At 44.6% G+C, this 12,616-nt stretch overlaps 1 protein-coding gene across 21 annotated transcripts in view; it reads left to right on the top strand.

Moving 5' to 3' along the window:
* LOC121549957 (transcription factor 7-like 2) overlaps positions 1 to 12,616 on the top strand; it is a 119,910-nt gene that overhangs the window by 92,683 nt on the left and 14,611 nt on the right. For 19 of the 21 annotated variants that reach the window (XM_041862928.2, XM_041863522.2, XM_041862851.2 and 16 more), the window contains one exon: positions 10,366 to 10,498. In XM_041862928.2, coding sequence (XP_041718862.2) covers positions 10,366 to 10,498 — 133 coding nt within the window. Of the gene's footprint in view, positions 1 to 4,119; positions 4,518 to 10,365; positions 10,499 to 12,616 lie in introns of those variants that run through there. The other 2 variants (XM_041863364.2, XM_041863071.2) reach the window with 2 other exon arrangements.

Raw genomic sequence — 12,616 nt, 5'->3', positions numbered from 1 at the left:
GTCTTTTTCTTTAAATTGTCTGAGAGAAAAAAATCTCCCAGATTTGGTCCCTGTCAGTCAGAAATAATTGTGTGCTTAATCTTGTCCCTGATGGATGACTTGGAGTTCAGCAATGGGCCAGGTCCAATGACAAATACAATATTAATATTCATTAACTGCTTTGACAATGCTAATTTTGAAGCAGTAGTAAAGGGCCTTCCAAAGTTAGCGGCCAAAGCATCAGAGCTGCGCAAGGTGGCAAGATAATTTGTGCTGCTTTACTGAGCTGAAGGCTTTTAAAGTCTTAAGGAGGGGAAAAAAAAGCTGGGTACCACAAACAAAATACAAGAGAAAAGGAAAAAGTTCAGACGCGTTGGAAACCAGGACTGCGGAAGTAATACGATCAAGAGACGGCAAAAAAAATTTGACACCTCCGATACCGCATCTTTGAGCGAATATTTAAATTTTTTTTACAGAAATTCGCAACCAAAAAAAGAGCATAACATGGTAAGTCAGCACATTCTCGATTTTGTTTAATCTTTTTGATCTTTTCAATTATCGCCATTTGAAGATCAATAGTCCTTTTTTTCTGCTATGGTTGAAAGGCTCACAGCGGTGGTATGGTGGATGGTCTGAACACAGCTTTAAGAGTGGGCTTCCTCTCTTCAAGCCACCAGTTGGCCGGGCTTTATTTCCCTTTGCCAGTTCGTTAGGAACCATAACGGCTTGTTTCGATGTATTAGTATTTTTGTTATTGTTCACTGCTGTTGTTAGCTTGTCTTCTGGCTTTGTTTGACTTTGGAGTTGGAGCTCCTTTTTCTTCTCGGTTGTCTTTGGAGATTACAGGGCGACAGTAGAGGTTGCAAAGCTGTAACAGTGCGACAGGTCTTTTGTTAATAAATGTCTGGTTGGTCTTTTTGGTGTCGTTGTATTTTCCGGGGTCCCTTCATCAAAATCTGGGGCTACCGGCAGGCAGGACCAGGGGGCAACGGGGCCACAACACCACACACTCGCTGCGCCATTGGATTACATTCTTTGGCTTTTTTTTATTTTTTTTATTTTGTGTTTTATTTCGTCCGACTCCTATTGAATGGAGCGTGGCTAGCGTTGGGGATTAATGACATGACGAGGGACACCCCACTGCTTGAGTTTAGCCAAGTTAGGGCAACTCCTATAGAAAAGTCGAGGATCTTTATGTCTGCCAAGCCGCCGAAGGAAAGCTTCTCTCCCTATCCCTCACTTCTTTCTCTTACTTCTTTCTCTCACTTCTTTCTGTTGTTCTTTCAACTTATCAAAGAAAGAGAGATGGACACGAAATAACTTATTAGGGGGGATATGAAGATGGGCGAGGGGGAGAGAGGGACTCCTGGTCAGATGCGGAGGAGAGCAAAGCTGCCTGAGTGTGTGTGTGTGTGTGTGTGGAATGAGGGGGCTGAGTGTGAGCAGCCCGGTTTGGGCGCTCGCTCTCTCCTCTGTCGGACCTGGATCTGCTTACCATTGCTGGCTGGCGCGCCACCGTTCATTTTCCCTCTTCTTTGGGCTCGTGTGTTATTGACTCAGTCGATCGGGCGTTTGGTTTGCGAGGGGCTGTCGTAGATGAGGTGCTGCCCCCCAGTGGATTAGTGGATGACATGGTGATGGGCGTCTTGTTGTAGTCTGTGCGCTACCATGAGCGCCAGCATGCTTGTTTTAACCAGGAACCGAGCAGCATCCCAAATACAGCTCTTTTAAATGGTAAGACTTCAACATTATTTATTACCTCCTGTGCTTTTTTGTTCAACTAATGTGAGTGGACTTTAAATCTGGCTTTAAATATTATTATTTTATTGGAGTTTATTGACATTATTGTATGTCTTCCATTTGGCAATTTATAATAGTTTAGTTGCTAAGTGACATGTTGAAAGGAAGTGTTTGATTGCTTTGTCTGACAGTCTGACAGGGTTTTATCTAAGGCAACACTAATCTTAAATTATAATGTATTATTTTGTCAAAATAATCATATTGATATTGATATTAAATCATTACAATTATGATTAAGGTAATGAAATCAGTCAAGTGCTTTGTACTACTGTTAATTACTAAATATCATGTATTTTTACTCCAGTTTCTTCTAATGGATTTTTATATTTATTTATTTTAAATAGCAATTTTGATAGTTATTGTTCTTTAAATAATTTTGAAACGTATTCAAAAAAATGAATTTTAGATCATGAAACTCAATTTGTATTATAAGTACATTTTCTATTAAATCAATTATCATGGTATGTAGATTAGGAGCATCTCTTTGAGTTTATGCCAATCATTTTCATTTAGTGTCCTGTCTTGTATTCCTCAAAGTTAAGTCCAAATGAGTGGGATTTGTAACGGTCGCCATCCATTGTTGTCCATTCCGGTATCCTCTCTTTCTACAGACTTTCCTCTCTGTCATTTCTTTTCTTGCACACTTTTTAGTCTAGAGCGAATGCCGGAGACAGTGGAGTGGGATAGAGGGTCTTTTATTTCTCTCTTTTTTCAGAGGAGTAGTCTCTCCTGTTGGTCGCACTGTTGCCATTGTGGCCCGGCGGATTGGGAGCTGTCCATCATTTGCGTGCGAACTGACAGTTTACTTAAGAAAGTGCACATGGGACAAAGGAGGTCACGGGAGTGTGGCGGCCGAGTTGAATGGAGGGAGGGAAGGCAATTAGCCGCCACGTTGTGAGGGGTTCATTTACTTGTCAAGCCCGGAGCCTCGTTGCTTTTGTGGGAGCCGTGTAAAGGACATTCCCAGGGCTTTGTTTTGGCATTAAGGGCCTCAGGACTGCCTGGCGAAGGCCAGAGGAGAGCAGGGCAAAAAAAAAAGAGAAACAAAGTGAAAAAACTTCTTGAAATAAAATAGTTGGATAAAAGCCATGCGGTAGGATTTTGTTTCCGTTGTTGTCATTTTTATACGTCTTATTGTTACTCAGATATTGAAATATACTGGACCGCCTTTTCAGTTGGCCCTATATTTTAAATATTTTTTTAGATTCATTATCACCAGGTAAATTTAAGTGACAATGTGTTTGGAGTATACCGTAGGTCAATTCCACCGACTTTTTTTTGTCACTAAGTAATATTACAATGATAACCGTATAATTATAGATTTATTAGGAACCAACATTTTATATTTAAAATAAAATATCTAATTAACCCTTGGTGAAGCAGGTTGTAGTGCAATTAGTTAATTCATCCTGCTTGTTAATTGGTTTCTACGTCTCCTGGGTATGCTTTCCCTGGTCAAAGGCCCTGGAAGTGCTAAGAGTCTGCAAAGAGTTGGGGACAGGAGCATGGTTGTGGGGCCCGAATATTCAGAGGAAATTATCTCAAGATAATAACGTTTAAGAGAAGGAGGACAGTAGGGGGTGTGGAGGCTTTAGGCCTTGCATTAGGCCTTGCTTAGTCGATCTTCTCACACAGAGAGCTCAGGAAGAGTTTGACGGTGGAATCGTCCATCCTCCCATCTTCAGTATTGTAGGACAGGAAAAAACTGAAAGAAAACCCCACGTAGATGTCACGTCCATGTCAAAGGGAAGACAAATACCTTTCTTTCTCGTATTCTCCTTCCCCCCTGGAAAGTGGGGTTGGACAGGGGACTGTCAGTATCACACGGATAAGTGACTGTTGGCCACAGTTTGCTGAGCCTGCCCTCCCTTTGTGGATGTTGTTTCTTTCTCTTTTTTTCTCCCCCTCGCTCCTCTTTGTCTCTTTCCTCTTGCCTTGCTCACTTCACCTTGTTGTAGCCAAAGCTTTTCAAGCTGCCAGTTCGACTCTGGGCATCCTGGAGGGACGGCAGAGCCCACACCCACATACACACCCATATATACACACACACACGTATACACACATACAAGCGTGCAATCTGGGAGTTGAGTAATAACAAAACATTTTTGGGGTGTATATTTTTTCTTGTTTGTTGCTTGTGGGAACACTTCTCTGCACTGCTGGGAAGTAGCGCTTGATCTTTTTTTCTCGCCTCGGTTTGTGTTCTCGCATTCATTTCTTGTGACCGGCACAAACTTTCCTGAGAGAGGAGGCTGCAAAGGGCTGCTGAGAGTGGTGGAGGAAGCTGAGGAATCCTCAGGCTGTTTTAGGGGAGGTACGGGGGGGGCAGGCCACTAGGCCCCAGACTCTGAGCCCCATCCGTGGATCTTTAGAGACATACGCCTGTGGTGCCTCCAGTCACAAAACCCGGGGAAAACAGTAGGCCAGTCGTGTGGCGATGAGGATGCCAGTTTGAGGGACACACACATGCCCAGCCGCACACACTCCAGTACTTTGGGGGAAGAAGAACTGAGGGCTAAGAAAAGACAAAGAAGAAGAAGTAGAGGAGGAAGAAGAAAGGGAGGCCGTAGTGAGGAAGGAGAAGTGGGAGGCAGGTGAAAGGAGAGCAGGGGGTCATGTACCTGAGGGATGGTGTTTTAGCGGGGCCGGAGGAGAGGGGAGCCAGAGGAGGAGTCCTCGCCCCAGGGCTCTCCCTCCTCCAGCAGATCGGCTGCTGGCATCTCAACCTCAGTGGCTGGGTGAGTAAAGCACACTCCCCTGCCTCTTCTCTCCGTCTCTCTTCATCTCTCTTTCTCTCAATTCCTGTGCTCCATCACTTTTTGATTGTGTTACCAGATGATGGTTGTTGTGATTAAGGGGGGCCCAGGGGGTATTCCCCCACTGTGTGTGCAGGCTGGTGGTCATCTGCTTTAAAGTGGCTGTAAAGAGCGCTTTTTCCTTTCAAATATAACTCTTTGCCTTTTTTTTGGGGGGGGGCTGTGTATGTTTATGTGCGGGGAGGGGAGGTGTGTTCTTGATCTTGGTGTGTGTATGGGAGGAGTGTGTGGGGATATGTTAATGAGCAGTGTACATTTACAGAAACAGTCCAAAAACAGGAAGTAGCAGCATTGGAAATAATTGTGCTTTTTGCCATTTTGTTTTAAATTGATATTTAAATCTATAAACAGTTATTTACTAACAAATTTACATTTAAATAGTTATTTCAATATTGCGTTGTTATTCCTCAAAATATAATATCTTGTTATCCAGCTGAATAGTATTTCCTAGACAAATAATTACTTGATTATGCTCATGTCTAACCATGAAATATTAAATATAATTGAAATAACCCACAAATTAACATATTCCTCTGTTGATTTTGCAGTCTAATTCAAAATTATAATTACTTCTTTCAACTGAAAATGAGAGGCGCTGATTGCATTTCAAAAGATGACAGAACTACTGTAGTATCACTGCTTAAAGACGCCTCCTCAACTCAGGTAGGAAAGCTCAAGAGATGTTTACATTTTAACAGGAAAGCATAAACACACATAGCATTCATGTTGCTCTTGTATAAACCTCCATATTGAAGACATTAAAATCAATTTTTGACAATTATTGATCAAAATCACATTGACAAAGTTATATGTAAGATATATTGCAGAATGTAAATTTGACAAATGAAAGACTTCGGTATGAAAGAATGAATGAAGAGAGATGGAGAATGAGAGCAAAGGCTTTGGCCCAGATAACATTTTTGTTCGGTCCTGTGATCAGCAGCAAGCATGTCACTGCAGCAAAGTGAATAGATTAAGTTTTAAATATACTGACTCGGTCTCTGGAGCAAGATACCCTTGGCTGGACTGCTTTCCCCCCTTTCTGGAATAGCAATACTGATCGCCTGGCGCCTTCCTAAATTGTTTCATTTTTTTCCAACCCAGCTCTGAGATCCTTTAATGTTACTAACAGATATATAGTATTTTAGTGCAAACACAACAGTGAAGGTTGGTTTCACGTGTAAACAAAAGTATGTGTTTAATGCTGCAGAAATTGTCCAGTTTTAATTAAAATATGGTGATCTAATTTAATGTTCATAGAGGATTAAACTTTAAGATATTGTCTTGGTAAAGTAACCAACACAAAATGATATGTAATGTGTTTCTCTGCTCGTTTGACCCCAAGGTGTTGCATTAATAAAAATGTAGCATTGCGCCGATTTCATGTGTAGCCTACGATCCATCTTTGTGAATGTTCAGTTTGATCTCCATCACTGCTAACAGTGAGAGGGGAAATGTAGTTACTGGAAACAGAGATGTGATATGGGCATCACTTGGAGATGAGAATGTTTTGCATGGAAGGGGCACTCTGAACTTCTCAGAGGAAAACTTGAATGTTTTATGAAAATAGATCCTATCCTGCCAATATGAGGTATTGTGGACAATCATTTGATGTTGCCATGGTAATGACATCAGTTTGTGTTTTGATTTTTGCACTTATCAAAGTCCACAGACACAGACACACACTCCAATCATTCCCTCCCTCTCTTTTTCTCCCTACCTCCCACTCCCCTTGCACAGTCTGTGTTTTCTGCAAACTGGCACGTTTTGGGAGCGGTTCAGGGCCTTGGCAGCCGCTTCTGTTTGCTCTGGAATTTGTGGGCCTGTGAGGACCCCTATCCATCACTATGCTGTCAGGCCCCCCCCCAACTCCTCCCCCGCTCCCCACTGGCTCATCCCCACTACAGCTCATTACAGCCCGCAAGCCGTTGTGACAACTTATCATATCATGACATAAAGCACAGAGATACGCGCTAGGCCCCCCAGAGGCCACAAGGTCGCCACCTTCACATTTAGTCTTCAAATTGCCCTGCAAGGTGCCACCAAGCGGATATGCAAGGCCAACAGCTTTTCCCTGTCCTGGTTTTCTCTCCAGGGCCCCTTTCTCGCTGTCCTCCTCCTGTCCCTTTCCTTCTGTTTCTCACAGGGCATTCTCTTGTAACTGTCATTCCCACATATCTGTGGTGAAGCTGCTCAAAGAGTGGTTTGTAAGAGTAAATAAATTAATATTTGATTAGTCTAGTTTCCTCTTATTTATTTGAACAAGTTTGTGACTAGACTAATTGACGAGCAATTGATTCCGTCAGCGCCTGTTGTCCGAGGGTGTTAAAAGCAGGTTCTGTACCGAGGTCTAGTTTACACAGGTATAGCAGGGTTTGGATTCACTTGAACGGAAAGGGTGTTTGTGTGTGTCTGTGTCTGTGTCTGTGTCTCTGTGTGTGTGTGTGTCTGTGTCTGTGTGTGTGTGTGTTTGTCTGTGTCTGTGTCTGTGTGTGTCTGTGTATGTGTATGTGTCTCTGTGTGTGTGTGTGTGTCTGTGTCTGTGTCTGTGTCTGTGTCTCTGTGTGTGTGTGTGTGTGTGTGTGTGTGTGTGTGTGTGTGTGTGTGTGTGTGTGTGCACGGTGTAGGCTATATTTTATTTTCTAGAAGCAGAAATGTATTGTTGATCGAAGAGATATGGTGTGCACCAAGCCTGTGTTTCCTGCGAAGGCCTGAACTTCAGGTGTGATGGGTCTCATGTCAGTAAAACAAAACAAATCATCCTGCTTCTCTCCATGGATGTTCCACTAGAGCTCTGGGAATGTGTTACAGTCCAGATGGGCTCTGCACTGTAGGTGTTGGAATCTGGGATGGCCCACCTGCTCTCTCTGTGAGTGTGCAGAAGCTAAACTGATGAGCTTGTCAGGGAAGTCTGAACTCTAGGGCATGTAGAGGTGTGGGAGTCATCTTGACCCAAATGGAAGTTGTAGTGAATCGTTCACTCGCACACACCTCTCACTGCACACCTACTGCAAGCATATAATTGAGAGTTGTTTTAGAATAACTGCACTGAAAAATAATCGTTAGAACGAATTCAGAATGTGTTTATTCTTTAGACTTGATACAGCCATGCTTTCTCTGTAAGGCAGCACATCTCCGTTGCTTATGCATTTTTCTCTCTATGGGTAACATTACACCTCCCTCCTTTCTCCTCCCCTCAGTGACACAGTGAGAGGCTGGCCGCTACAGTAGCCAAACAGCAGCAGTGTCCGCGTGGATCTGAAGCCACATAAAGTGGAGCACTTGTCTTGGCTATTATTTGCCTGGCTCTGCTCGGGGCTTCTGAAAAGGAGGCCTGTTAGCCCCTGAAGTGACTGTGGTGTAAATCGGTTGACTCTCTCTCTCTCTCTCTCTCTCTCTCTCTGTCTCTCTCTCTGTCTCTCTGTCTCTCTCTCTCTCTGTCTCTGTCTCTCTCTCTCTCTCTCTTCCTCTCTCACTGTCTGTCTGTCCTTCATTCTCTCACCCTCTTGCTCACCCTCTTTCTCTCATCTCTTGCTGTCTATTTTGCTGTCTCTCCTTCCCTCACCCTCTCTCTCCTCTCTCTCCTCTCTCTCTCTCAATGCAGACTCAGTGGATGGGCATTTTAAACTGTCTCTCAATGGAGAGGGCCCTGGACAAAATAACTAATTTAAATGGCCACTAAAGCCTTTCAGCACAGGGAGAATTGACAACATTCTTTCACATCATTACTGAGGGGGGTAGAGGAGGAGGGAAAGGGGGTTAGGAGGAGAGAAGGCCATTTGGGATAACCAGTGCGCTGCTCAATGGCTACCTCGTCAGCAGTGTTTGGCAGCTGTCATCTCCCTCAATATTTATTTATCCCTCCATTCTTGATTTCTAGATAGGGGGACTGTGGGGGAAAAACATGTTGATTTGTGTCCTGTGTTCATTTTAACGAGGCGTGTACCTCCACCAACCCCCCTCTCTCTCTCTCCCTCTCTCTCTCTCTCGCTCTCCTTTCTCTCTCTCCAGTCTTTTGAGCTCAGGGCTGAATGAGTCCCCAGAGTCTCTCCATGTCTCCCAGTAGTTCTACTGGGTTCATTAATCTTTCATTGGGACCATGGCAGTGGGGAATGCTCCCTCCCTCTTTACCCTTGTGCTACGCCTCCCCCTCTCCCATCTCCCCCTCTCACAGCCCCACTGAAGGGGGGAGATCTGGAAGGGTACTTTACCCACTCCAGCCTGGTACAGTCCAGACCAACTCCTTTTGCCACCCACCCTGGGTATGGAATGTTGTAGGGTCAGTTGGTCTGGTAGTCAGTTACACAGAATAGGCCATTTATCTCATACAGTGTTCACAGAAGGCTCAGCCAGCCTATGGAGGTGAGGATGTCTTTTCACCAGTAAGCTCTGCACATGTGTCTTGCCTAGGGCCTCAGCTTTGCATTTGTATAGTTAAATGAGCATAGAGTCCATGTATTATCCCTCCCTCCCTCTCCCCCTTAAATGCATTTCAAAGTCTATTGGAAAATTGCCATACCCAGGCTTTGGGTTGGTGCCTCACCATGGTTAGGGTAGCTAATGAGTGTGTTTGGACTGTTAGAGTGGAACATTACCCACACCCCCATTGCACCTACATTACTCCCTCCCTCTCTATACACACACACAGACACACAGACACACAGACACACACACACACACACACACAACCCAGCTAGCTCACTGTCTCCTTTTCCCCAGCACACGTCAGCCATGTTATCATAAGCCTGATTAGTGATGCCTCTTTGACTGCCTAGGGACAGAATAGAATATCGGTTGAGCAAGACCAGCTCACCGCCAGTGGTTTGTACCAGAACACTAATCTGGTTAGTGTGTGCGTGTGTGTGTGTGTGTGTGTTTGTGTGTGTGTGTATGCCTGTACCTGTGCCTGGAGAAGTGGGCTAAGCTCTGGTTAACACAGGGCCCATGGCGGAGAACCCCTCAGCTCAACTATCATCTTTGGGTAATTGAAAAAGATGCCTGCGTCATTTAATAGCACAAAGAGCAGGTTATATAGCTAAAACTAATTTGGCAAATATGTAGAAATTGATTTTCTCCCCTCGTTTATTATAACGCCCCCCTATCCCCTTTACCTCCCCTTCTCCTCTACCCCCCAAAACCAGACACTGGGGGGGGACAGAGAGGGGAGGGGTAGAGATCAGAGGGAGGAGAGGGAATCAGTAGGATAAACCACTAAAGGAGAGTGGGGGAATTGGATGGTAGAGTGTTGCTGAGTGTTGTTATTATGGCTGTGGACTTTACACGTATTTGGTTGAAGCCCCCTTGTCGTGCAGCCCCAATCCAAATCTAAAATGGCAGCCCTGCATCTGAGATGGCATTACTGAGTGTCACCACAGAAGTGTTCTTAATTACCAACCACACTATTTTCACTCTGCTCTGGCGGTTTGGCGCTCTGAGGGGGTTGATCATTTGATAGCTCTCGTTTTTTAAACAGCTTTCTGATCCATGTTATAATTCCGCTGCAGGCGCCTGCAATCTCTACCCCAAATATTAACACGCACTTCTCCTCTTCTCTCTCTCTCTCTCTCTCTCTCTCTCTCTCTCGCTCGCTCGCTCGCTCGCTCACTCTCTCTCTCTCTTTTTTCTTTCTTTTGCTCTCTCTCTCTCTCTCTCTCTCTCTCTCTCTCTCTCTCTCTCTCTCTCTCTCTCTCTCTCTCTCTCTCTCTCTCTCTCTCTCTCTCTCTCTCTCTCTCTCTTTCTCTCTCTCTCTCTCTCTCTCTCCTCTCTTTAGTCTAATAAGGTCCCAGTGGTACAGCACCCTCACCATGTGCACCCGCTCACGCCTCTGATCACCTACAGCAATGAGCACTTCACACCGGGCAACCCCCCTCCGCACCTACAGGGAGATGTGGACCCCAAAACAGGTAAGACAGACTACACTACACTACACTACACTACACTACACTGAGGCCCAGTTGGGAAATGGTTAACATGGTTTGGAAATGGTTAACACTCCAGCCACTCAGTCCTCAAATCCAAACAGTGATCTTCTCCCAAGGTCTGGGAGCATTTAAAAAATAGATATATTTATTTTGAATTCTTCAAAATATATATTTAATTCTCATTGTTTTCCACATACAAAGGCTACCACTGCTGCTTATGCAACCACCACACACACAGACACACACTTCTGCCTGATACAATGACATTTTATTTATGGAAGATATAACCCTCACAAAGCACAGCTTTGCAGGGCCTGCTTTCTCTGACAGTGGATTTCCACCGCTGACCACAGGGGGCGATGAAACTTCGGAAGCCATTCATTTTCAGTGGAGGGGAAGGAAGTTGGCTGGGGGACCGTTGGGTGACTCGAGCATGGGTCAGGGAGCGTATAGAGGGCAGCACCAAAGTTGGGGAAAGCTGAACTTTATGCAAGTACTCCGCAACATCGCAGCGCTATTGACCAATCGAAGCTCACTATAGCTTCTAGCCCCCTTCTGGATTGGCTGTTAATACCTAGCACTACCTAGCCTGCTTGCTAGCACCCACATGAGGGCGAAGCTAGCGTGTCTACCGGAGTTATCGTGTTATGTGGAAATCCCTGGTGACCAGGTCTGAGATATTTGAGGGCAGACAACAGTCAGGGCTACTCTGAGAGAGACAGAGAGCTTCTCTCTCTTTTATGGCCTGTGCTATTGTGTCTCTGGTCTTGCAGAAGTAAGCCTGTTGACCCCAGTCTCTTTAGCGTCTCTGCACACATGCTCTGGCAGGAAGGGGAGGGTCACTGCTTCCTCTCTCTCTTCTGACACGACAGGAGGAGGTACGTGTGTATAACCTCACACGGCTGAATGCCCCTCTCCTACACACACACACACACACACACACACACACACACACACCCCATCCATCTGACTTGTCCACCTGCAATAAACATTATGACCAAATAGGGTAACTTACTTTCAATATGTTGTACAGTGGTAAGTATTAAGTAGCTTTGAAAGGTCTCTGGTTGTTTTGTTTTGAGGTCATAATGGTCTCTAATTATGATTGTCCTCACAAAGGGGCGATAATAACGTCCCAGCTGCTGTTTAATATGCCAGTTAATGGCCTTGCTTAATTGAGCTTAGTGTTTAATTAATTAACAAGCTATATTAAGGCTTCAGCACTGGATGGCAATGAAGAGCAACGTTCGGAACGCTTTCCTCTGAGGAGTGTGTCAGCAACATTTTTGGAACCCTCCTCAGCATCAAATGTGTAATTAACGATCTATAACTTGTGATTACATTATTATTATTATTATATTTTACATTCATCTTATTGTTCACAATTAGTTCACCGTCAGTATTTAGAGACCAGTGAGAGTTTGTCTACTTTTTGGATGCACAAAGTGTTCCTTAGGTACCTGTCACTGAACAAAGTCTGCTTTCCACACAAACCTGGCTCTGCCTTGATGCTTTGGGTGTGACACACACTGGCGACATACCGGCTGTGGATGGATTCATGGGGCCAGGGTCAGTTCTGCAGAACTCTTCATCTGGGTCCACTCTTTCCAGCCAAAAACTGCTCCACAGCTGCACCGACATGCAGGCCAGGCAGGCCCACTGTGAAAAAATGCTCCGGAGCAAATAAAAGTCCCTCTGCTGCGCTGTCTGCCAGTGGAATTCAAACACTTCCTTGTTGTGTTTTAATGCTCAACACTGGAAAAATTGAAAATCCATAATTTCTTTGCTTTCTCCTTTTTTGATCTTGAGCGTGTTATTTTTACGACAGACCTTTGGAGGCCTAATGTTTTGGGTGGCTTGTTGCGTGTTTTCTTTGCCTGTCATCTGCCACAGTAAGTGTAGGCGACATTGGCAAATGTGTGATCGTTTTGCCCTCTATGAGAGCTGTCCTTATGTAGGACATCTCTGTCACTGTTCGTCAGATGGGAAAACTAAAGCATTTCTGTCTCTTTGTTAAACATGAAGATGAACAGTGGAACATAACTACTTCTGCTAAAGAGAAGCAGGAGACGAAGGGCCCCTATTTATAAGACCTACTTT

Source organism: Coregonus clupeaformis, unplaced genomic scaffold (genome assembly GCF_020615455.1).
Source record: "Coregonus clupeaformis isolate EN_2021a unplaced genomic scaffold, ASM2061545v1 scaf0086, whole genome shotgun sequence".
Lineage (NCBI taxonomy): Eukaryota > Metazoa > Chordata > Actinopteri > Salmoniformes > Salmonidae > Coregonus > Coregonus clupeaformis.
This window is presented reverse-complemented; position numbering and strand designations above follow the sequence as displayed.